Genomic DNA, 24,698 nt, shown 5'->3' with positions numbered 1-24,698 from the left:
TACCTTGACAAAGTATATGGTGTATCCCAGAGAAGGCAAGAGAGGCCGCTGTACCAATGACACATAGCCAAAGCTTGCTCTTGTTCCAACAAAGAGCCCTTTAAAATACATTTATGTATATAGTCTTGCTGTGTGTAACATGTAGATAGAGATGGAGATACAGATTCCTAATTCAGAACTCATTCTTAAGTGCACACACCAACATATGTTTCATATTTCCCAATTTATCCCGGAAACTATATGCATTGTTTGACTGCATAAGTAGGTATTAAACATACAGCCATTGCAAATGGGAATGGTGGCCACCACTCTGGCACCTCCCCAGTAAAGTTAGAGTCTCCCCAGCCAGGCTGTAAATTTCACTGCCTGCTTGCTAAGCAGCCAGACATGGCGCAGCTCCATTCAGACAGGCAAGCCTTGGGCAACCCGGTTCACCCTATAACATACCCTAGTCCATGCCAGCAGAACTTAGAGCTCAAAGCCATGGAGCTGTTCACTGCCAATAATTAGCACTTGCCTCACACCCACTGCACGTGAATCACAACCCCCTTCTTGATGTGTGTCTAATGCACAGAGGCATCTCCAACTCTTCCCTCCTCAGGATATCCTGGACCATTCCAGAAGACAAAGCAAAACTCAAGGTGTTTCTTTTTCTACAAAATCACAGACCTCCAGCCCCAGGGCTCTCCGACTGGCAATGGTGGGAAGCAGGCAGCAGGTGGGACTGGTCTAGCCAGCAAGGTGGTGACATTGAAATGCTTAGTCCAAACCCATGCCCTCTGGGACACTACCACTGCTGCCTGCCCCCACTGGCCACACAGGTCGCCAACCTCTGAAGGAAGGGGGCAAGGAAATCGGGCCTGGAGAGGAGTGTGGAGCACAGCACATAGATACCCAAATCTCCCTGAGTGAGGCCTAATCGCCAGGTTCCGAGCAGCCTGGGGCTCTGCGCATGAAGGCAGCCACATTCTCCACATAACCAAAGCCAGGCAAGAGAACATAGTTCCATTCTACTCACAGTCTGGTGAGCTTCGGTGTGCTCTGGAAAAGCAATTCTGGAAGGACTTGGAGCTTATTCTTGTTCAGACGTCTAAAGAGGGAAAAAAAGAATGAAAGCATGTCAAAGGGGCATTCAATTGGATCAAATGTGTTATTCACAGTCATTACTTCAATCAATCAATCAATCAATCAATAAGTCAATCAATAGGTATTAGGAGACTTTCTAGATCAGTGGATGTGGGATGCTCAGCATGTGTAAGGCAAACTCTACCTTGCGGAGCTTGCGGTCAATCCAGTTGGAGATATAAGGCAAAGGCCCTTATAAGCAAGGACAGAGCATGCGTCCTGCCCCTCCCCCCCATCACAAGCTGAGGAGAGACACCACTAATGGATCACAACATTCTTTCCCACGGACCCCAGACAAGCCTCTTGAATTTTTCTCACCACGTGCTCCAGATAGCTATAGCCAAGTGACGGAACTGGCATGTGAAATGGGTCCTTAAAAAGAAATAACATAAGAAAAAATATTCCAGATCCTAAGTGGTGAGGGGGGAGGGACAGACTGCAGTTGCTACAGAACAGTGAAGAGGGTGAGGGATTCAGGGGCCCAAGGGAATCCCTGCCAGCCTGGCTCTTCAGACCAGAGCAGGGCAGGGCTGCATTTGACTGTTGTGGGCCCTCAGCACTTTTGCCTTTGTTGGCACCTTCCTCCATAAAAAATACATACATACATACATACACACACATATATATATATACACATAATATTTTGCTACTGTTAATATAAAAACAAATATATTAATATTCTATATTATAACATGTACTCTGATCTGAAAGCTCATATTTATTTTTTCTTCTAAGTTTAGAAGAAATTAAAACATTTTCATGGGCCCCTAAAAGCATTGTTGGCCCTGGGCACTGTCCCCACCGTGCCTCATGACACAGCTGGCCCTGGGTCAGGGACCATGGCGTAGGTGGGCAGTGCGGCTGGAGGTAAAACTCTGCCCAGGCGGGATGCCCCTTGTTGGATGGTGACAGAGGAGCTACACTCTCCCCTGGGAATCGTCCGCGCTAACGCCACAGAAAATAAGGCATTTGAGTTTCCGGGGGACGCTGAGCATTGTGGTGGCCTCCATGCAGGCTGCTCTCCTGGGAGTATGAGCCCAAGGAGACCCGATCTCATGCTCCCTACCTTGCTTGCCTCTGCCCTAGCATCTCTACACAGTCTAGTTTGCGAATGCCTCAACAGGGTCCCCTAATCTTCCATCCCCTGAGCCCCCAGGACCCCCTGGAGGACAAGACAGTTCATAGCCTGGCTGAACCCTCCACTCAGAGTGAACAGTGTATATTTGGTGACTTGGGGGAACAGTAGTCTCCCATTTGCCAGCGAAGCAAACTGGAAGGGATGAAAAAATGAACTGCTTCTCACCTACCGACCCCAAAGCCCACGCTCCCCCACTGCACCAAGCAGATATATCCCCTGAGTGGGATTTTGCTATTTCCCCCCTTTCATCCCAGGTGATGGCTGAAGACTTCAGAAGGACAGGGGACTAGAAAGAGGTCACAAAGGGCCAAGCATGTGAGGGGGGGCGTTTACGACCTCAAAGAACAGGGCTGCTGTCAGCAGTGCGCTGCTCAGCCCGGGGGCTTCACGCTCTGCGGGGCAGGTGTGCAGCAGCGATGCTGTCCCCAGGCTCCTGACTGAAGGGGGACTGGAAACCCTCACATTCCTGCTTGCCCCTTCGGCGGCCTGACTCCCGCGCCGCTGCTCTTTTTTTTTAAGAAGTTTAAATTTTATTTTTCAATTACAGTTTACATTCAATATTATTTTGCATAGTTTCAGGTGTACAGCATAGTGTTTAGGCAATCATATACTTTACAAAGCGTTCCCCCCAACATTTCCAGTGCCCACCTGGCACCAATCCAGGCTCTTTTAAATGTGTGTGTGTGTGTGTGTGTGTGTGTGTGTGTGTGTGTGTGTTTTCTTGTAGGTTGTGGCAAAAAAACAAAACAAATCACAGAAAATAAAGTTCAGCATCTTAACCATTTTTAAGTGTACAGTTTAGTAGTGTTAAGTATACTCACACTCGTGCAACAGATCTCCAGGACTTTCTTGTCTTATAAAACTGAAACGCTATACCCATTAAACAAGGCCCCGTTCTCCCCCGCTAGTGCCTGGGAGCCACCATCCCACTTTCCGTCCCTGTAAATTGGACCAGAGCTTTTGGATCACTCCTGGTACCTGCTCATTGTGTGTTCCTCTCACTAAAGTGTAAAGAAAGGGGGAGACCAGATAAGAGCAGAATGAGGGGAATCTAGTTACTTATTTAGAGCAGTGCCCATAGAGTCAGTGGTAGGTCCCTTTAAATCTCGTGTGAGTTCTGGTCCTGGAGAGGGCATGTTCATATGACGAATGGTTAGGGCAGGGTTCACGTCTGGTTATATCATGTTCTTGCTATGGGACTTGGGAAAGGTTATCTAGCCCACTGAGCTTTGGTTTCCACCTGAAAAATAACCCTACTCACTGGGTTGCTGTAAGCCTTTTAAAAATATGTTTTTGATTGATTTTAGAGAGAGAAGGGAGAGGGAGAAAGAGAGTGAGAGAGAGAGAGAGAGAGACATCAATTGGCTGCCTCCCATATGCCCCTTACCCGGGATTGAGCCCACAACCTGGGCATGTGCCCCTACTGGGAATTGAACCTGTGACCTCTCAGTATGTGGAATGACACTCAACCAACTGAACCACACTGGTCAGGGCAAGGTTGCAGTAAGTCTTAATGACACAGTGCATGCATAGTGGCTAGCAGGCGGTAGCAATCAAAATGGCGCTTATGGAGTCCTAACTACATGTCAGATGCTACACTGCATGCTGGATGGGCAGGATCGTGGGCAGCAGAGCTCTGAGGTAGGAGTCATTATTATCCACATCTCATTGATTAGGTCTAAGGCCTAGAGAAGCTGAGCACATTCCAGAAGGCCAGTGTTCAGCAGTGGTGGAGGTGGGATTTGCACAAGGTGGTCTGCCTCCAGTGCCCTGGTTCTGAACCACTCAACAAACGCAGCTATCTTCCCCTTTCCTTTGTGTTCTTCCCCCGCACCCCTCCCCATTTATCCAGAGTTGCCACCTCTTCCATCCCAGCCTGGTCATCCATCCACCCTGAGTGCATTTCCCTCCCTGAACAGGACTCTCTTGGAGGGAGGTCCCTAAGGCCAGAATTGGGTCTCTATGTGGCTTCGTCGGGAACCACCCTCTATTGTCACACCCACACAAAGCCTGGTGGGAGTTACACTCAGGCAACCAAAACGCCAGTCTAGGCAAAAATCCTAAAATCCAGCCCACTGCTGCCTGTGTGCTAAAAACCCAAAACCAGAGTTGAAGCTAAAAATAAAACCAGCTTGGCACTAGGAAGGGAAGGAATCGTTTTCAGTTCTTTGCCGGTATTTGTGGCTGGACAAAAATAAAAACACAACCAAATTTAGCTGTTTGTGCTCTGTCTGCCTCTTTGTAAACCCTGAATGAGGAGTCCAGGGTGGTGGGGTGGGGTGGGGCTCTTCCCCCCAGAGCCTCAGGGTCTTTCCACTCCAGTGTGGGCAGGCAGGTTCTCCATATCACAAAGAGTTCCACACCCCTTTTCATTTCTAGCTCATTCCAGAAGTAATTCATGTTTACTCAGTGAACCAAGCCGGTCTGGAAGTTCTTCCTTGAGGAGCTGATGAGGGCTCCCAGCTGTATAAGGTGCACTTTTCACGTGGCTGCTCTAAGAACAGCTTCTGAACAGGGAAATAAACAGAATGAAGTGTGCCTTTCTCCTGAGAGGGACAGGTGATCACTGGGCTGCCAACAGCAGCTTTTGGCCATGGCACCTTCCATCACTCCTCTGTCATCCTGGGCCCAGAGGTGGAATTCTCCTGCCGTAGTTCAAGCTGGAAATAAACCTGTGATGCCTGGATGGAGAAGAGAACTGAAAGGGACCCGTATGAGGACAGACTTCAGGAAGTCAGGAGAGGGGCCACAAGCCAGGTCAGTGATGGGATGAAGCCCATGGGGGAGGGGTGGTTCCCAACTCCCTCTAAGGTCAACACTCTTCCTCAGCTTTCTTGCTGGAACAACATCAAAAACCCACGGGCTGCTAGTTGCAAGGTCACTGCTTTTCAGACTGAACTGTGAAGGTTCAAGAAACAGGGCCTTGTGTTTGCAGTACTGCTGATGACCTTCCTGGAGGTGCCTGGGTGTAAGATCTAATTAGAGGTTGATGCCACGTGGTTTGTTGAATTCATTCACTTATTTATCCATTCAACCATCCAACCATTAATGTATCCAATTAACCAGCTACTATCTGTCCATCCATTCATACATCCACTCACCCACCCATTTATCCAACCATTCATTCATCTATCTATCTAATATCCATCCATCTCTGCAGTCATTTTCAATATAAATGTATAAGATTAATACAATTTAGCCCCTTCCAGCATCTGCATGAATAAAATAAAGATGAATAAGAATGTCAGATGGCAGTGGAGAAGACAGACATGAAAACAAGAAGTTACACCATGATCTTGTTGGGAAAGTTATTGTGGGAGCACAGAGGAGGGGCGGCTAACCCAGACCTGAGTGAAGGAAGGTTTCCCAAAGATAGTGGTTTAGAGTTTAATTATGAGGCATGATTGTGACTCTTCGGGAGAAAAGGAAGAAGGTTCTAGACCTCAAGGGCAGTATGTGCATGCATGGAGGGCTAGGAGACTGAGGAGCATTCGGGGAGCAGGCTTGCATTACTAGAATAGCAGGTGACTTGAGAAACACAGGGATGCAGCTGTAGAGTTAGACAATGGTCACATCATGAGGGCACCTGTGGGTCATGACAAAGGATCTGGGCTTGGCTGTTCACTGAGAGCCATAGAAAAGGTGTGAGCAAGGGAATGACAGTCTGGTTTAAATTTTAGAAAGTTCTCTTGAGTAGCAGTAAGCCTGTTTTGAAAGAGTGTGAAAGTGGAAGCAAGGAGACCAGTTAGAGCTCTTGAGTAATCACTGTGACTGTGTGAGGACCGGGTTAGGATGAAAGTGGTATTGGAGTTTAGGAGATATACATGATGCATAATCAACAGGGTTTTGTGACAGAATGCACATGAGGGGTGAGGGAGTTACAGAACTGGAGGTGCTAAAAGTGACCCCTGGGGCTACTGCTTGGGTAACTGATCAATTGAAATTACCAATCACTGCTGAAAGAAACAGAGAAGGGAGGACTACCTTGCAGAAGAGTCAAGATTTTTATGTCACAGGAGTTTCTCAAATATGTTCTGACAACTAATAGCAATAGCTAGTAATAACACTAAGACCATGAGCCAGGCATTTTTAATCGTTTTACTATCTCAATTAATTTCCCATAGAAACACTCTGAGCTAGTACTCTTAGTCACCCCATAATCAGGAAACAGAGGCCTACGAAGGCTAAGGCACTTGCCCAAAGTCAAACTTGACTGAAATGGTGGTGATGGGATTTGAACCCAGACACCTGATACTAAACCTGTGCTCTTAACTACTATGGTTAATGATGATATTTGGGTTAACCCTATACACTGTCTCAATTTATGACCTAATTGTGGGTGTCATCTTCCCATTATATTCTTAAGGTCCTTGAGAGTGGGAAATACGTCTATAATCTGCTTGGTGTCCCAACTTCAACTGACACAGCCCTCGGCAAGCAAGGGGGCCTTGCTTCAATAGGACCCATTGAATTTCATGAATAAATCATAAGTAGAAGGGAGCCTGAAGAGTCAGTACCCTTCCCGGGCTAGGTGAGGGGAGCCAGCTGTTTGGAGATGAATAGTGCCGGGGTCCAACCCCAGCGGGTCCAGGGGTTCCCAAAGGCGTAGACGGAGTCGGCGAAGAAGGAAGGACACGGAGACAGTGTTCAGTTGATCAGCAGCCTAGCCAGGATCTCTAGCCAGGATCTCCAGCCAAGTTCTGGTCTGGATCTCCAGAGAGGTTCTGGTTCAGGATCTCCAGCCAGGTTCTGTGTCCAGTTGTCTTGCTAGGTTCTCCAGGTTCTCCAGGCAGGTTCTGTAGCCATGTTCCCTCGCTAGGTTTTCCAGCCAGGTTCTGTCCTGGTTCTCCAGCCAGGTTCAGTCACCAGGTTCTAGTCAGGTTCTCTTGCCAATTTCTGTAGTCAGGTTCAGTCCAGGATCTTTTGCCATGTTCTCTCGCTAGTTTCTGTCTCTAGGTTCTGAGGCCAGTTTCTGTCCAGGATCTTTTGCCATGTTCTCTCCAGCGAAGTTCTTCTGTCTCTAGAGAACGTTCTGTGTAGGTTCTGTGCCTCCTGGTTCTGTCTTCTGAGTTGTGTTCTAAGCTCTGTATTCTAAGTTCTGTCTCTTGCTGTCTTGTTACATCTGTATTTATACCAGTTGATTCAATCCTATCAATCTCTATTACAAAGGTTAGGGCGTTTCTTATCTCCATTCCAGGGAGTAAAGATTATGTAGCTTAAGCATGATTGTTCATAGTTAAAGTGATTAATTACCCACCTGGCACTTAGTTAAGAGGTTTTATTCCCTCCCTAACTTCAGGGGAAAATCCCTACCTGGGGAAACAACCTTTCTCAGAGACCTTGGTTAAAACACATAGTGCCAAGAAGGTGAGCAAACATATTAAGAACAGTATGCCATATATGCCAGGTCCCTTGAAACAGCAAGCATGGACCGGCTCCCGGCAGAATAGGACTCCCAGAGGGCCCACTTGCTTGAGTCTGTCTGCAACCTCCAGAATCTTCTTGGAGATTGGGCTTCCAGACCCATTGGCCTTACTGACAGGCCAGGTATGAAGAGGGCAGGGCTCAATGCTTCCCCTCACTAGGTTAGGGTCGGGTGAGAGGCTTCCAGAATAGAAAGAGACATGGTATGTCAGCAGCAGGCCAAGCACCACAACATGCACGGCAAGTCCCTTCCTTTTCTCTAGGGCCTGAGGGAAAGAGAAAGTCAAAGTGTGCTGACTCCCCAAAGTCACCAGAATTGTTTGCTTTAGTAATGAAATCAATTGGGTCTCCTTCCCTAGGAACTCTCCTAGGCAGCCTCAATGACCTCCTGGACTACTGGTACGTTCAGAAACACCAACCTGTCTAAGCAGCAAGGGCCCAGTTGACTTTGTTATTCAGAGCAGAAACTCTGCCCTCTCCTCACCCCCTTCATGGGTGAATGGAGAGGCCCCAGGCTTCCTGTGAGCTGGGACTCCTGGTGGGAAGGCCCAGGGATGATGGTAGGGTTCAGGACAAGGACAGAACCAAACTGCAGAGGCCTCAAATCCCAGCACAGGTGGTGCCATCATCCATGAGGATGTACAGTTGTCACATCTGGGGAACTCTGTGAGCAGAGTCAGAAGAGCAGAGAACCCTAATTTGGGGCTGTTTCCACAGTTGCTTGCTTTAGCTACTGACAGCCTCATATTTTCTTGGTTTCCACACCAAACAAGTCAAAATCAGGTTATTCTCTTGCTACGAAAATTTTCATAATGCAAATGGGATGTAACCTGATCAGTCTAGTAGGAAACCTGATTAGTGATGCTCGTTGATTTACACCACTGTGGGTCTTGGAAAAAAACCCCACATGTGTGAGAAGAATGCCTATTTGCCTCCACACCCATGACCACTTTAGTGGGGTGACTGGTTCTTCTTTGCCATTAGGATTTCCTTTTAAAAATTTTATTTTTATGTTTTGATAGTAGTTTTGTTGAGATCTAATGGAGCTTCTTTTTAATAGCACCAAGCCACAATTTATTTTGATGGTTTGGAAGCAAGTTGACTTAAGTCTTGTCTTTCATGGAATTCAGCATTTGCTCAATGACATTTAGGTTGGCTTATGCCAATTCTAAAAATCTGTTATTTTTAGTTAGTAACTTAAAAAATGTCCTAATAGCAATTAGAAACCTTTATTTTTGACATTTCTGTAGGAGAAATAACTTGGATGTCATGGTCCAAAACTCTTGCCCCTAAGCAGTTTTTTCCTCATTGAAGTTGTTTAAGAGAATCCTTTTTAAAAATAAGTTAAAGTTTATTTTAGAAACACAATTATTATGTAATAGCAAAACAGTATCTCATTAGATACCTGAGAGGGCTGAATGGCTTAACCTCTACAATGAGCTTTTAATGTTTCTCAAAGACTCAATAAATGATAGCTGTTGCAGCTGCTATCATCATCATCATCATCATCATCATCATCATCATCATCATCATCATCATCCCTAGATGCTCCAGGAGGTCAGAAATACTGGAGATTTATTCCTCCTTCATAGATGACTATGCTGGTCAGCAAGACTATTGACAGTAACAAATGAACTCCAAAATCTCATTGGGTTAACACAGTAGATACAGATTCCACACTCACATAAAACACTTGCTCCATCTGGTAAGATGCTGCAGAGAACTTGTGACCTCCAAGGCCAAAGTGCCTGAGGAAGAGATGGAGGAAGAAACCACACCAGATCATAACTTCCTGCATGACCTAGTAGTGATGCATGTCACTTCTGCTCTCCGTGTATTGGCTAGAACTAGTCACATGGCCAAACCTAACTGCAAAGGAAGCTGGGAAATCCACAGGGACACTTGAATATTTGGTGTGAATTATCGTAATAACCTACTTGTTTTGGCATTAAAGCAATAATATTGATCTTTTTGTTTCTTCCTTTCGTGTTTTTCTGTCAATATAGGGCACATATGGTGTGCTAAGTGCTGTGTGAGATGTTTTATACATTATCTTAATTTACCCTAAAGCGACTCTTGAAGTAAACATTGTTATTGTCATTATTTTACATTATGTACATAAGGCACAGAGAAGGTATGAAACTTGTCTGAACTCACACAGCTAATAGATAAGGTTTAGGTAGAGTTCTCTCTGACACCAAAATCTGTGCTTTGAACATCTTCATCATTCTTTTTCCTTAACCCTTTGGTGCCTGGTTGACCAGGAGCCTCGCTACAATTCTAGGAGAAAGACCAGCAACGATGAATATGTGCCCATTTTATAGCTAAAGAAACTGAGTCAAAGCAGACTAGGAAACTGAATCTGTGTTCCCTTATCCTTACTATCCAAAGCCCATTTAATGGTTTCAGAGGAAGGCTCTGAAAGCCCCTGAAAATTATTGTCCCCAGAGCAGGAGGAGGAATCCTGACCCATCTCTTAAGAACATTTACCTTTGTTTCCCTCTCCAACCTAAAGGGTCAGTCCATGCAAAACTTCACCAAAGGTATTCTCAGTCCCAGCCAGCCCATGCAGGTGACTTTGTTCCTAGCTGTATGTACATAGTTCTAGAGAGCTCCGGGGCTTGCCAGGGATCTCACGTTGCTGGAATCCAACACACGATCAGGCATGAAAAGAAAACAAACACAAAGACCTCTAAACAACCCTTTTGAACTTTCCCGCACCTCACATTGGACCAATTTTCCTCCAATTACACGGTTGTTAAGGAGAATGCAGAGCAGACCAGTGGCCCAAGCCTGCCTTGCCTCTGACCCCTGTCCCAGCTGCTGCTGTATGCCCAAACACGATCCAGAAGACCTTGATTTCCAGGAGGAGAGCAGGGGGTGGGGGAAGAGGGGAAGGAGTCCTGTCTGGGCAGCTGCAGCTGGACGCTACTGGCTTTGCAGGGAATGAGCCAATGGCCCTGCGTGTTCTCTTGTTCCAGGACACAAGCCCTAAGTCATTTTTTCCTAAAACAATATAGGGCACCCCAGGGGCTGTGACCAACAGGCTACTTTATCTAGGACTAAAGTATGAGCAGGGGTCTCTAGGGATCCCCCATTGGATTGTACATGGAACTACAGTAGTACACCGAGAGCTCAGACGTTAGGAAAACATGTCTAGCGTGGGAGGAAAACACATATGTATGCATGTGTGTGAATGCACAGACACATTCAACATACATTGCAAACATAATGCACATGCAACTTAACAGAGTCATGCATGTCCTTCAGAGCTGGCCAGATGCATTCCAGACCGCCGACCACTTGGCTGTGGCCAAAGCTCCAGATCCCCAGGTGATCTTTTCACCCCACATTTCATAATGGGGCCAATAGGGCAGGCAGCTGCCCAGACTCAAGAGTCAGGCCCCTGTCTTTCCTGGACCTTTTCTGAGGTACTCTCATCTTGCATCTCTCTCTGCTTCAGGGTTTTGCACATACTCCTCCCTTCTCTGGGAATTCTCTTTATCCTACTGCCAGGGTGGCAGCTGCAGAGGTGTTAAGATGAACGTATTTTGAAGGTAGAGCAGACAGAATTTGATGATGGACTGGAGGTGAGGTATGAGAAAGAGGGATATTAAGATTTGATGCTTAGGAATGAAACTTTGGAATGATTGTTGTGGAGATGGAGGAGGACTGTGGGTAGAGCAGGTTTCAGGGGTCACGTTATATTTGATAAGCCTAGAATTATCCAAAAGTAGAGCCCTCATAGACAATTGGATAGGCAAATCTGGACTTCAGGGATAAGACCAAGACAGAGATGTAGACGGTACTTAAAGCCACGAACCTGGATGTGGGCATCATGGGAAATGAAAAAAGAAGGGAAGAGGAATAAGGACTGAGTCCTGGGCTGCACCAGAGCCCAGAGGTTGGAGGGAGCAGTTGCCAGTATGGTAGGAGGAGAAGCGAGAGTAGAGGTATGGGAGTCAAGTAAGAAAGGCCCCAAGGAGAGAGGCAGGGAGTGGTTGGTTATTGAACGCTGTGATGAGGATGGCACTGCATCTAGCAATGTGGAGTTCATTTGTGACCCGGGAAGAGTAGGCTGGTACAGAGGTAGACATGAGCTAGTAACTGGAGTGGTTCAAGGAAGAGTGGGAGGAGAAGATCAAGGGAAAATAATTTTGAAGGGTGTGGTTGATAGCCAGCAGGAAATATGGGGGTCAAGAAAGGTTCTGTTGTTTTTCTTTTTTAAAAAAAATATATTTTATTGACTTTTTACAGAGAGGAAGGGAGAGGGATAGAGAGTTAGAAACATCGGTAAGAGAGAAACATCGATCAGCTGCCACGTGCACACCTCCTACTGGGGATGTGCCCACAACCAAGGTACATGCCCTTGACCAGAATCGAACCTGGGACCCTTCAGTCCGCATGCTGACGCTCTATCCACTGAGCCAAACCGGTCAGGGCTGTTTTTCTTTTTTAACATGAGGGAAATTGCAACATGATGATATGCTGAAGAGAGGGATCCGGAAAACAGGAAAACATTTAGAGCGAGGCTCATGAATAGGTGACAGGAAATTCCAGTGCACAGGAATGGCAATGACCTCTGAGAAGGCCACAGACAGGTCATCAGTGGCAACAACAGGGGAGGTCGAGGCTAGGGACAGTGTGTGGCAGATGTATTTGTGGGGATCTGTGGAAGTCTCTTCTGACCACTTCTATTGTCTTAGTGAGAAGGAAGCGAGATCCTCAGGAGAAACTGAGGGAGGTGAGTGAGGTGTTTGATGACTGTGGAGAGAAAGTGAAAAATAGTTGTCTAGGAAAGAGGAGGATAGTGAACTGATTGGAAAGGCTGGCGGGAGGCACCAAGTCACACTTGAAGGTAGTGATTGTGAGCTGTGAGATTCGTCCACATAAGCATGTGTTTATTCTCCAGCCACATCAAGGTTGCCTTGGTGACAGGGTGCAAACAACCCAAGATTGAATGCACCAAGATTAGGGCTTCTCCAGGTAAGCATGATGGAGGAAGATAGGGACAAGGGAATTGAGGGAATGTAGTACTTGGGAAAAAGGGCCATGAAATCTATGTTGGTTAAGAAAGTAAGGGAGGCCCAGCCAGCATGGCTCAGTGGTTGAGCATCAACCTATGAACCAGGAGGTCATGGTTGGATTCCCAGGCAGAGCACATGCCCGGGTTGCCGGCTCAATCCCCAGTAGGGGGCGTGCAGGAGGCAGCTGATCAATGATTCTCTCTCATCACTGATGTTTCTATCTCTCTCTCCCTCTCCTTTCCTCTATGAAATCAATAAAAATATATTTTAAAAAAGAAAGTAAGGGAAATTGCTGTGGTCTGGATGTCTGTGTGCCCCTAAAGTTGTATATTGAAATCCTAACCCCCAAGTGATGGTAATAAGAGGTGGGACGTTGGGGAGCTGATTAGGACATGAGAGCAAAACTCTCAAGAATGGGATCAGGGCCTTTATAAAAGAGGCTCCAGAGAGCTCCCTTGCCCCTTTTTCCTGATCTTGAACTTCCCAACCTCCAGAAGGGTGAAAAATAAATATCTGTTGTTTATAAGCTACCAACTCTGTGGTATTTTGTTAAAGAACCCAGAACAGACGAAAACAGAAGTAATGAGGTGGACTGGGGCTGGGCTATGTGTAAAACAAAGCATCTCTCTGAGCCTTTGGTTTCTGTGGAAATTAAAAAGAATAAGTGGGTTGGATGAGCTGATTCCCAAGATCTCTATTCTATTCTCCTTATTCTGAGAGTTGGATAGAATACTTAGATTCTAAATCCAGCTCTACATGAGCTGTGTCCTTAAGATTTAACCTCTGCATGTTTTGGTTTCTTTGTGTGAAAAACAGGAATAATGGCACCTACTAGAACATCCATTCAAATGTGAAGTACTGTGAGAAGAGGGATTTTTGTTTGTTTTGTTCACTGCAACTCGGAGCTTAGAATAGTTTCTAGTATCTAGAATGTGCTGAATAAATATTTGCTGGTTGGTTGGTTGAATGAATGAATGAATGAATGAATGAAGTGAATACCTACTTCACCTATCCCACAGAATTACTGAGCAACAAATGGATGAAGATGGTAAACTTTGTGTAAAACTTAAAGTCTATATAGCTGTGCAATGCTGTTCAAGCACCAGGGTGCTGGCTGCTTCATTTTTGGCCATTAAAACCAGGGACCTCACTAGGGACCTCCCAGAGTATTGCAATCAGTTACTGGAGGGATGCAATGGTAACAGTCAGGACTAAACACGTTGCCACAGTGCTTGATAGAGGTTCTGAGAGTATGGGGCACCAGGCGTGTATAGGGGATGAAGGGAAGCAGGGACAGCTTCTGAGCTAAAGGAAGCCAGCCAGTGGGAGGGTGAGGTCTCTATACCACTAGGAGTGTGAGGTTGCCATATCAGCAACACGAGGGGTGATAAAAGGAGGCCCACAAAGGCTAACTCTTTCATGTCTGTGCTGCCTGGGAACCAACACAGGAGAGCTAAGTTGAGGGAAGGGGGAGGATGGAGAATTCCTTATAAGTTAGTATTGTTCCACAAAAGCCCAGTCCATGCAGACACAGAGCATGCCTTGAGCAACCTATGGTTAATGTCCAGTCACTTCTACTAGGAATTAAGAGAAAAATACTTTAGGCAACTGGATTTTTCACACTTATAGTCCCCCACGCAGTGACCCAGCTGGTTCTAAAGTGGAAGGCATGTGCACAGCCCACCACAGACTTGCCATGTTCTCTAGGTCCCTCATCTGGGTCTCCAACCTTCTGACCCACAGGTAGGAAAGTGACAGATGCAAATTGAAGGAGAAATCCTCTGGCTGGTAGATGTCACAGAGGGCAGGTGTGACTCAGCACAATGTTCCTGGAAGTGCACTGTTTAAAATGATCCTGTTTGACCCGTTGGCCTTTTCTTTTGTTTTGAGAAAGTTCAAAGTAAAAAAGAAAGAAAGAAAGAAAGAAAGAAAGAAAGAAAGAAAGAAAGAGAGAAAGAAAGAAAGAAAAAGTCCTGACAGCAAAAGGATTCAAACACTCCTAGCCTGTAAATGACAAATTCTCCTTTCATTTCTGTTCTAAACACTCGCACTCAGCAAGCTCTGTTAATGATGGCGCGCTTCTCCGGGTGTTTATCTAGGTATCTAGATATATGTCTACATATCTAGCAACAAAAGATCTTTTAAGCCTTCTCAGGCATGAGCCAAGGAATGTAGACTAATTATCTGTGACCAATTCTCATCTAGAACTAATTAGAATTTTACTTTCTCATAGCATTTCCTTCCTGGTTCAGGTCCAAGTTTTTCTTCTTATTTTTTCCCTGGAAAAGGAAGCAAACCTGGATATCCTTAGAATGGAGGGTGGAAAAGGAACACAGCGAACAAGCAAAGGAGCACTTTTCAGCTTGTACTTGCATTTTGATCTGATTGAGTCTCCTTTGGTTAATTCCTGGTTTTGAATGCTTTTCCAGCCTGGAAGAATTTCTCAACCCTCTGGCTATGACATTTGAACTGAAGTCTGCACAACAGTTTAACAGCCTCTGCTCACCTCTCTCGCTCCCACTTTGGGTGAACAGACCTCCATCCCCACCACAGCTTTGAGATCCCATCCAAACTTGTTGGCATCTCAAACTGAACCCCAGATGTTTGCTTAGCGAGAAATAAATGAATGGCCCAAGCTGTGGACTGAACCAGTGATCCTCACAAATAGATTCCAGGTGTGTTGGCATCTGGACTGCTATCTCTCGTTTTCTGTTTTACATGCGTGTGCATGTACACACACACACACACACACACACACACACACACACACACACAACACTCATGGATACCAGCTCTACCCTGAAAAGAATTTGACACCATCTCCAGATGTAGATCTGATGTAGGATGCCAGGACTAGTTATTTAAGATGAAGTACATCTTTTGAATCATGGACAAAAGCAAAGGGCTCCAAACATACCCCCCTTTGCCCTCTAATCAAAATCATGACACATTTGGTGTTCAAAATCAGCTTAGGTCTGATAGAGCTTAGAACTGCAACACTATCTTAATTGGCACCAATTTTCATTGTGAACCTTAGCCACCTCCTGATTTCCTATGCAACTCATCTTACTGCAAATTTAACAAGCACCTACTGGTTGCCTACATGGAGCAAACAATGTTGAGAAGAAAAAAGAGAGAAGGCAGGATCTCTGCCCTCAAACAACAAAGAGTCCTGTTGAAACAGCAAAGCTCAAGTTACTGAAACAAAATTGATTAAAACATTCAATGATAACTAAACTCCTATTCTGTGTCATGCTGTGCAGCACACAACCCAGCAAGACCTTCTCCTTCAGGAGCTGATGGTCAGCCTAGTGGGGGAGAAAGATAAGTACATCAATGACCATATGCACATGCGATGTGTACTTAGAGAGATGGAAATACAGCAACTGTGGGAGGAGTCATGGAGGAGGCAATATTTGATTACTATTGTTAATAAAAAGGAGGAATGAGCCAGGGAATGAGACACAGAGAAAGGGCAGAGAGAATAATGCCTGGTGACCATTTCATGATTCATGTGAAATGATGAGAGAAGCATGAGCTGGGACACTGGGCAATGGGCTTTGATTGTAAGTGAAGCAGGAAGGGAGGGCCGATTAGGCACTAGGGATTGGTGGAGGACCAAGTCTTGAAGGACAGGTAGAAAGGGGTAGAATCTCCCAGGCTCAGAGTGAAGTATGAGCAAAGCAAGATACACAAATAGCAAGGGGACCATTATTATTCCCAGTAATGGAAATGGAGATGAGAATAAGACTAGACAGGTGACAAAGCTGCAGGGACTTGTGGGAGGCCAGTATGTCCCCAAATGCAATTATCATACTCCTTGGGGACTTCAGAGGCAAATGCACAAGTATGTTTAATCAGCATATATTATTGTTTTCAGAAAGATGTATAACTTTCATGGTATTACTACTTACGATGAGGCTAAGAAAAAAAAAGTTACTTAGCATAAAGTCAAATTAAAGAAAATATTAAATAATAATAATACAGGTGTAACACAGACTGGCCAAACTATGATGTGGGTAGAGAAATTACTGGCATTTGGGGAGCCCTGTATTGCTAAAGGGCTGTTCACTGAAGTTTCTCTAGCAGGATCAGCATGGAGAGAGGACCACTGTAGGAAGGAAACTCAGGTGGGGTATGCAGGACGTGTTGTTGGGGAAAAACAAGAGTTGATGGTGGGAGAATAGGAGGGAGGCCATTTTGTGAGGCAGTATGTGAGTTTAAGGGGACCACAGATAGGAATGGATAAAAGAAACAAGAAGATGACAGGGCCAAACTTAATGGCATTGGATGAGTTCACTTGTAATAGAGAACATGGTAGATGGGTTTATTTCCGATTCCTCCCTCCTTCTCTGCTGCGGAATTATATACCCAATACTTTGGCCACGTGTCTTTGCAGCATCTCCTATTAAAGTGGGCTGCGTATATATCTCTTTGCCTCACTGATGTTGAGGTTGGCATGTACCTTGATTTGGCCAATAGAAGATAGGTGGGGAGATATAAGCAGAGGCTTTAAATATGCTCCTGTGACTTGCCTTGACTTCATCTCTTCTTCCATCTTCCATGAGAAAAATATACCATGGATAACCACCAGCCCAACAAGAAAGAGAAATTTCATGTAAGATCCAGAACCCAATCTACAAGCTGATCCAACCCCAAACAAGACTAGCTGAGATCAGCGAACATCAGCTAAACCCAGCCAATCCATCAGCTGTAAGCAAGGAAAATAAATATTTATTTTTGTAAGGCACTGGGATTCTGGGGTTGTTTAGATAGAAGAGGAAATTGGTTAATAGAGAGGAGAAGAAGTTGAGTTCGGATTTGCAATAGTCTCCTGACTGCTCCTCCTGCTTCTCCTATCACCCCCTACATCCTATTCTCCACTAGCAGCTAGAGTGATCCTTTAACAACTCACATTAATCAAGTCCTTCTTTTGCCCAGAACCCTCCAATGGCTCCCATCACACTCAGAGTGAAAGTCAATGTTCTTGCAATGGGCCACATGTCCTTGTAGGATCTATTCATCACCCTTCTCCTTTACCCATCAAACGTCACCTCCTTTTACTCTCCCACATTCTGCCTCTGCTCCAGCCACAAGCTTCTCTGATACTCCTGGGACACACCTGGGTGTACCCTCCCTTGGGTCTTTTCCTTGCTTTCCTCTTCCCAGAAAAAAAGTCCTTCAGATATCCAAATGGCTAACACCTTCACCTTTTGTCTTAAAGCCATAGAATGAATACCCTGGGCTGCTCTGGTGAGAATCCAATTGAATATCTCCTCAGTGATGTCCCACAGGCATGTCTAACATGGTATGGCCCTCTTCCATGCTTCACTCCTTTTCACTTGAAATTCTTCATGTGCAATCAATTGCTAACTAGGAAAATTGCCTCTTGACTACTAGTATGTCTCCAAAGCATTCTCCTCTCCTAACTCTGTTGCCACTTCCCTAGTTCAAGCTACCATCGTCCTCCCCTGCATAACTAAAATGGACTCCCCATTGGCCTTCCTGCCTCCAATCTTGCTCCTCATCCTCCCACTCAACTCCTAAGTCCAACCTTCATATTCCAGGTGGACTGATCTCCCTATAATACAACCTAATTATGTTGTTCCCCTGCTGAAGAGCCTTCCATAGCTCCCTACTGCCCTTAGAAAAATCATCAAAACTTTTTCATCCTGTTTGCGAAGCTATGTGTCATCCATCCTCTGTCGCTCCCACTCTGATGAATTTCATTCGGCTCCTGAATGTATCCTGCTCTCTCTCACCTCTCAGCCCTTACAAATGTGTTCCCTTCATCTCTACTTCTTTAACTCCAGGTCTCAGCGGAGCTGACAGCATCTTCTAGGAAACCCGTTTGACTCTCCTCTACTCCTATGATCCTCTAAAATTATTCAACTGTACTTCACTTTTGACTTGCCTCTTTCATTAGAGAGGGAGGGCTTCACTGAAAGGTCTCCCTAGATCAGGGTGGGGAAATGTTTTCTGCAAAGAGCCAGGTGGTCATTACTTTAGGCCATGTGGTCCCTGAGCTGGTTTGTCACAGCTACTCAATTCGGCCAACATAGCACTGCCTTTAATAAACAATGCATAAATGAACAGGTATGGCTATGTTCTGATAAAACTTTATTTACAAAAACAGGCAGTGGGTGGGATTTTGCCCATAGGCTGCAGTTTGCCAATCCTGCTCTAGAGTGTCACTGTTCCCCTGGGGATAGAAGAGTACCTGACACATCAAAGGGGCTCAATAAAGATTTCTTGACTAAGGAAGGAGACTGAATGGATATAATCAAAAGCCAAGCTAAAGCTTTTTCAAAAAACTATTTTCCTAGGATCAAACTCATGCTTTAAGAACTCTGTCTCTTCTTGTTTACTCATGTCTAACGCCCAGCCTGCACATAATATCTATTGAGTGCCACTCTTTTAACACATTAAGCGCCCAGCCTGTTTTGTCTTCTGGACGGAAAGTATAGTGTCAGTCACCGGTGACTGACTGGGCGCTTAACGTGTTAAACACTCTACAATGATTAATCTATTTTATCTTCAAAATAACTCCATAAGCTATGAACTACTACCTTCCATTTCCTTAGGAGGAAACATCAGAAAGGTTCCTCAGTGATGGGGCTCTGCCTTGCCCTTGGCAGGCTGCTCCGACACTGGAGACCCTTGCCCTGCCTGCAATCCAGCCCCTTGGTTGGGGGCTTCTTCCCCCAGTGTCTGTGGTTGGCCTGAAGCCATGCCTCCCCTGGACCTGTTCTGCCTATGCAACATGCACCCAGCTCAGTGACTGCCTGACCCTCTGATTCCCGTCCACACAATCTCTAGGTCTGACAATGCTTGACTCTTCCCTATGGGTTTCTCTATCTGCTCTGAGCACCTCTGACCCTGTGAGCTCATCCTATCACTTTTTCCTTTCTCACCTTTTTTATGCCCTTTTAAGGAAGTTTTAATGCCAGCATGCCATGTTTCAAAGGCCAACACACAATTGATTGTATCTAGAACTTGAAATGTGTGAGAAAAATCCAGGAGATGAGAAATGCTGTGATAGAAGCAGTAGCAAGCTCAGCGGTCTTCCTATGGAGATTCGGCCAATTACTGACAAGACTTTCTTTGGCTGAAAAGCTCACCATTGAATGAAACTCGGGGAAGAACACGCTGTAATGTTAAACCCCAAAGGGCTGCTCTTTGCTCTGAGGCCCTGATTTCATCTGTAATTCCTCGATGATTATCTGAAGTATGCTTCCCTTGAGAATGTAAGGGCTCCCAACAAAAGCAGACCCCTCATTGAGAAGCTGGAGGCAGCACTTTCAGCCTGAATTTGTTTTCCCTCCTACTCTGGACATGGGTCTCTGCCTCTCAGCCTGAACTCAGCAGCTCGCAGAGCTGGTCTGAATCTGACTTATGAGTAGGTAGGCATCGCCATGGCAGGATGCTCGGCTTGGATGTTAATTGCTCATTAGCCATCTGTGCGTGCTACGCCTCAGCTAACAGACAAGAGAGAGAATGTCAGCCGCCGATACCTGGGAGTCCAGCTACCGACACACGTGGAAACCATCCAGTGAGACCTCAGGTTCAATCCGCAGCTTGGCCACGTATTTATTTCTCACTAAAATAACATCTGGCTTTCATTTTTTGGTGACAACTCGTTTGGACAAGACCTTGAGTAGGTTAAAAAAAAATTAGACTTTCCACTCTTCTCCCAGCCTTGGGGAACTAAACTTTGTTTAAGCTCTTTTCGTGAGTCAATGGTGTGAGTAAGGAATTGGTGTGGGGAACACATGCTGGGTGTAAACAAGGAGTTATTTGTTTCTTCTTATTAAAAGATAATGTCTCCGAGGAATTCATACACTACCCACTTGTATGCAGAACAGAGTTCCTGGAGAGAACACAGCAGATTACACCACGTTCCCAGGAGCCCACAGCCAGAAATCCTAGGGATGGACTCTGTGGCCAAGGTATTTGGGAGCCCACTGTAGGCTGACTGGATTTGGGATGCATGGGTGAGTTGTGCAGTGACCTAGAATATGACACATTGCCACAGTCTGCCAGTCCCAGAAAGAGCTAGTGGCCCTAATACAGCCTGGGGTGCTTAGGGCCCCCCACTATATTATAAACTCCATGAAGTTGGGGCACTCTCTCTTTTGTTCTTCATTGCATCCTCGACACCCAGCAGAGCATCTGCTTGTAGTAGGCACTCACAAATGCTTGTAAATGAAGGAACAAATGAATGCAATACACAGGTTTTACAGTGATTCCAACCCTACTTGTGACCACGTCTCTTCTCATAATCCTGAGGGGTGGGAGGTCACCAGCCATATGGTAAAGAAGGTTCCTCGAGACAAACAGATAAGACTCCTTACTCATTGGACCCACAGAGCAGAGATGGAATGGGAGCTCGTATCCTGGGTCTCCAGGTTGGGCAGATCTGAGGAGGAATTTGGTGAGGTTACACAGGAAGTGAGACTTTGGTGTCACACATCCAAACTTGAAATTTAATTCAGTGCCTACTAAGTGCAGAGTAGGCAGTGCTAAGTGTGTTTGGAGATTTCAAAGACAAGAGAAGGAGGGAGATGTTATTTTCTCTTGGACTTCGGAGATGGTCTCATAGGCCATGCTCTTCTCTACCACAGACCATTTGCACATGTTGCTCGACTATTTGCATGCATACCCTTGCACCTCCCCTCATTCTTTTGCGTAGCTTCATACCTTTGCTCAATCAGTACTTCCTCAGGAAAGCCTTCCCTCACCGTCATCCCACTGGACTAGGTTAGACCTCCCCAGGATGCCTTTATGCAGCCAGGTACTCCTCCTGCATGGTACTTATTTTCTATTGAATTTTTGTGATTATTTGATTAATAGCGCTCCCATACTACCTGTACTGTCCAATACAATATTCCACTAGCCACATGTGGCTATTTAAATTAAAATTAATTAAAATCCCTCAGCTACATTGGTCATATTTTAAGTGTTCCATAGCCAAATGTGGCTAACGGTTATCATATTAGACAGTACAGAGGCAGAGCATATCCAGGACTGCAGAGCCTTCTATTGGGCATTGCTGTCTAGACTGCACACTCTATGAAGGCAGGCACTGGGACAGCTGTTACCTCCATTACATGCTGTTATAAGTGGCACAGGACCTACCATATAGTGACTGCTCATGCCTTATTTGCTGTCTGAGTGAGAAACATTATGACTGAGCAAAGGAAAAAGACTAGAACACAAGGCAGCATCATTCTGTGCAACATGGGAGCCCAGAGGACAAGAGTATCATGGAACAAAAAGCTGTTCTTACAAGTGATACTCTAAAGGTTTAGTAGAAGAGGCAACATTTGTGTTGGGCTTAGAAGAGTGGGTAGATTTTGACAGCAGAGAAGAGGTAGGGTATTGTAAACAGTGAAAGAAAATAGCACTTGAGTACAGCCATGGGATCAGGAAAGTGTGTCATGCCTGGGGAAGAGCAATATTTCATCATGGAGCCTACAAGGAGGTTTAGAAGGAAGGACTTGGAATGGCATACTGAAAAACATGCGCTTGATTCACATGAAATTTCAGGTAAGATTATTGTCCACCTATTATGTGTCAGTGCTAAGTGCTACATACATGGCCTTATTTGATATTTGCAGCATCATTTTGGGGTAGGTACTATAATGATCTCCATTTATAGATGAGAAAACTGAGGTTCATATGGGCCATTTCGGCTCATATGGGTTAAATAACCTGATAAAAGCCATGTGGCTAACAAGTAGCAATGATGTGATCACTGAAATAAGCTATATAAAAGTAGGGATATGCCTGTCTCACTCCATTGTATTGTCAGCACCTATCATAGTGTTGGAACATACTAGAAAGAAAAATCTGACCAAACAGATTTGATGGTTGTGCCTCCAACTGTAGGAGAGACGGACAGAAGGAGAGAGGCAGGACTGCAGAGAGGTTAGAAGTGAGAGCATTAAGTTCAGTCCTGGAGAGGAAACTAACTCTCTGGGTTACCTCGAGTGAGTCTCTTGACTCTGTGTACATCATCTGACCAGTGGCAATAATAATAGTACCTTCACTTGACAGTGGTACGAGCTTAATGAGGTAGATAATTCACGTATCAGCTATCATGTAAACAATGGCTATATTATTAAGAGGTGATCAGGGCCTTGTCCCTTTCTCTAGGTTCTGGAGGGAAGGGATGTCAGAGATACTGAGCATGTTTGAACCACCTTGGGACTTGACAACCACGGGGTAGCTGGGGCCTAGGAAAGAATCAAATACTCCAGGAAGGATTTGAGCCTGGGGAGAAGGAAAGGCTAGATGTGACCATGATCAGAGATGGGAGGTGCAAAAAGAGAAGGAGGTTTGGGTGTAAAATAAAGGCCATGGTGACTTCCCCTGGGCCCCGTACCCAGGAAGGAACCCAGCGAGACTAGGGATATAGACAGGCATGTCCAAGGCCCCCTCTCTGTCCAGTAGACCGATTCCAGACAAACAACAGAGGGGCTAACCTGCCTTTCTAGGAGCAGAACAACTGCCCAGAGCATCACAGAGTTACTGGCATCTCACTTGCTGAGAGCCCCAGAGAACATTGTCTTTGCCAAAAATGGGTGAGCTGATGGCTGCCAGGCAAATATGCATGAGGTCAAATGTTAGACCCAGCAAAACACAGATAACACACCAAGCTATGGCTGTGTGGCTTCCTGGTTTGGTGCCTAGTCAGTTAGAGCACTGTCCAGGGACTGGCTTCATCAGCATCACCTGGGAGCTTTGAGAAATGTAGAGTCTGAGGTCAGGCCCCAGGTCTGCTGAACCTGCCTCTGCCTAAGTAGCCACATCTCCCGATGACTCGTGAACATTAAGGTCTGAGGGCTTAGAGCTCTGCAGACAGGCTGCCTACCTTCTGGTTCAGCACTTACTGCATCTGTGACTTCAGGCAAATGATTTAACATCCCCAGGCATCCAATTCCTCTTCTAGACAAAGGGAAAAACAATCAAACTGACTCACTGAGTGGTTCTGAGCCTTACCCAAGATTATGCATATGGAAGTGGTTAACACAGAGCTTGTAACTGGTAAGTGCCCAATTAATGCCAGCAATGATTATTAAAAACTCAGCACCCAAGATGGGAAGCAGAATGATGGTCCAACAGATTGGTCTTTAGGTTATAGAATGTTTCCAAAGAAATGAAACAGTAAAACTAAGATGAATCTACCACCAACCCAGCCACCCTCCCCAGGTGCATGTATTTATCACCCCCAATGTTTGGGGCTCCACCCTGCAGAGCACTTGAATCAGATCTGGCCCATCTTCTTGAACTTATAGTTCAAGACAGACAAGATTAGGCCCGGAGCCACAATAAACATTGAAGTGAGTCCCGAATCACTCCCCTGATTAGATCAGCAAACACACGAGGGCTACATAGGACACATTCCCCAAGGACAGAGGCAGACATGAATGGGGTCAAGCCCAGGCTCTGCCCAGCAGTGATTTAGGGCCAGAAGCAATAGAAAGCCCATAGCACTGGACTGGCCGACCTGCAGCATAGACTGTGCCTTCGGTTGACAACAGAGGCAGAATACTTTCCGGAATAACAGCAGCAATACAACCTCACCTTTCTTAAGTGCTAACCAGAAGTTTTCTGAGGGCTTTATAGGTTTTAACCAATTGAATCCTCTCAACAACTCTATAAGGTCCAGACCATTATTAACTTCATTTAACAGATGATAGAACTGAGGCTCAGAGAAAAGAAGTTACTTGCTACAGACCATCACACCATCAGGAAGGGCAGAACTAGGATTTAGGTTGGGTGCTGAATGCACCTCTCATCTCATCTCATCTGTGTCTTCGTTGACCACTCACAGGTGCCCTGCTGTCTGTCCATCCCCTATGGCCAGAAGCTCTCTGTGCCGCCCAGAAGAGGCAAGGCTGAGACAGGAGCAAGGGGCTCACCCACCTTGGGAGGGAGGGTTTCCAACCGCCCTAAGGGCTTCTCATCTTACTCAGCCT

The 24,698-nt window shown here is 45.6% G+C and overlaps 1 protein-coding gene across 1 annotated transcript in view; it reads right to left on the bottom strand.

The window, feature by feature from the left end:
- Nucleotides 1-24,698, bottom strand: part of SLIT3 (slit guidance ligand 3) — a 533,716-nt gene that overhangs the window by 429,213 nt on the left and 79,805 nt on the right. The window contains exon 4 of the mRNA XM_036313891.1: nt 1,019-1,090. Coding sequence (XP_036169784.1) covers nt 1,019-1,090 — 72 coding nt within the window. The remainder of the gene's footprint in view (nt 1-1,018; nt 1,091-24,698) is intronic.

This window comes from Myotis myotis, unplaced genomic scaffold, assembly GCF_014108235.1.
Source record: "Myotis myotis isolate mMyoMyo1 unplaced genomic scaffold, mMyoMyo1.p scaffold_m19_p_6, whole genome shotgun sequence".
Lineage (NCBI taxonomy): Eukaryota > Metazoa > Chordata > Mammalia > Chiroptera > Vespertilionidae > Myotis > Myotis myotis.
This window is presented reverse-complemented; position numbering and strand designations above follow the sequence as displayed.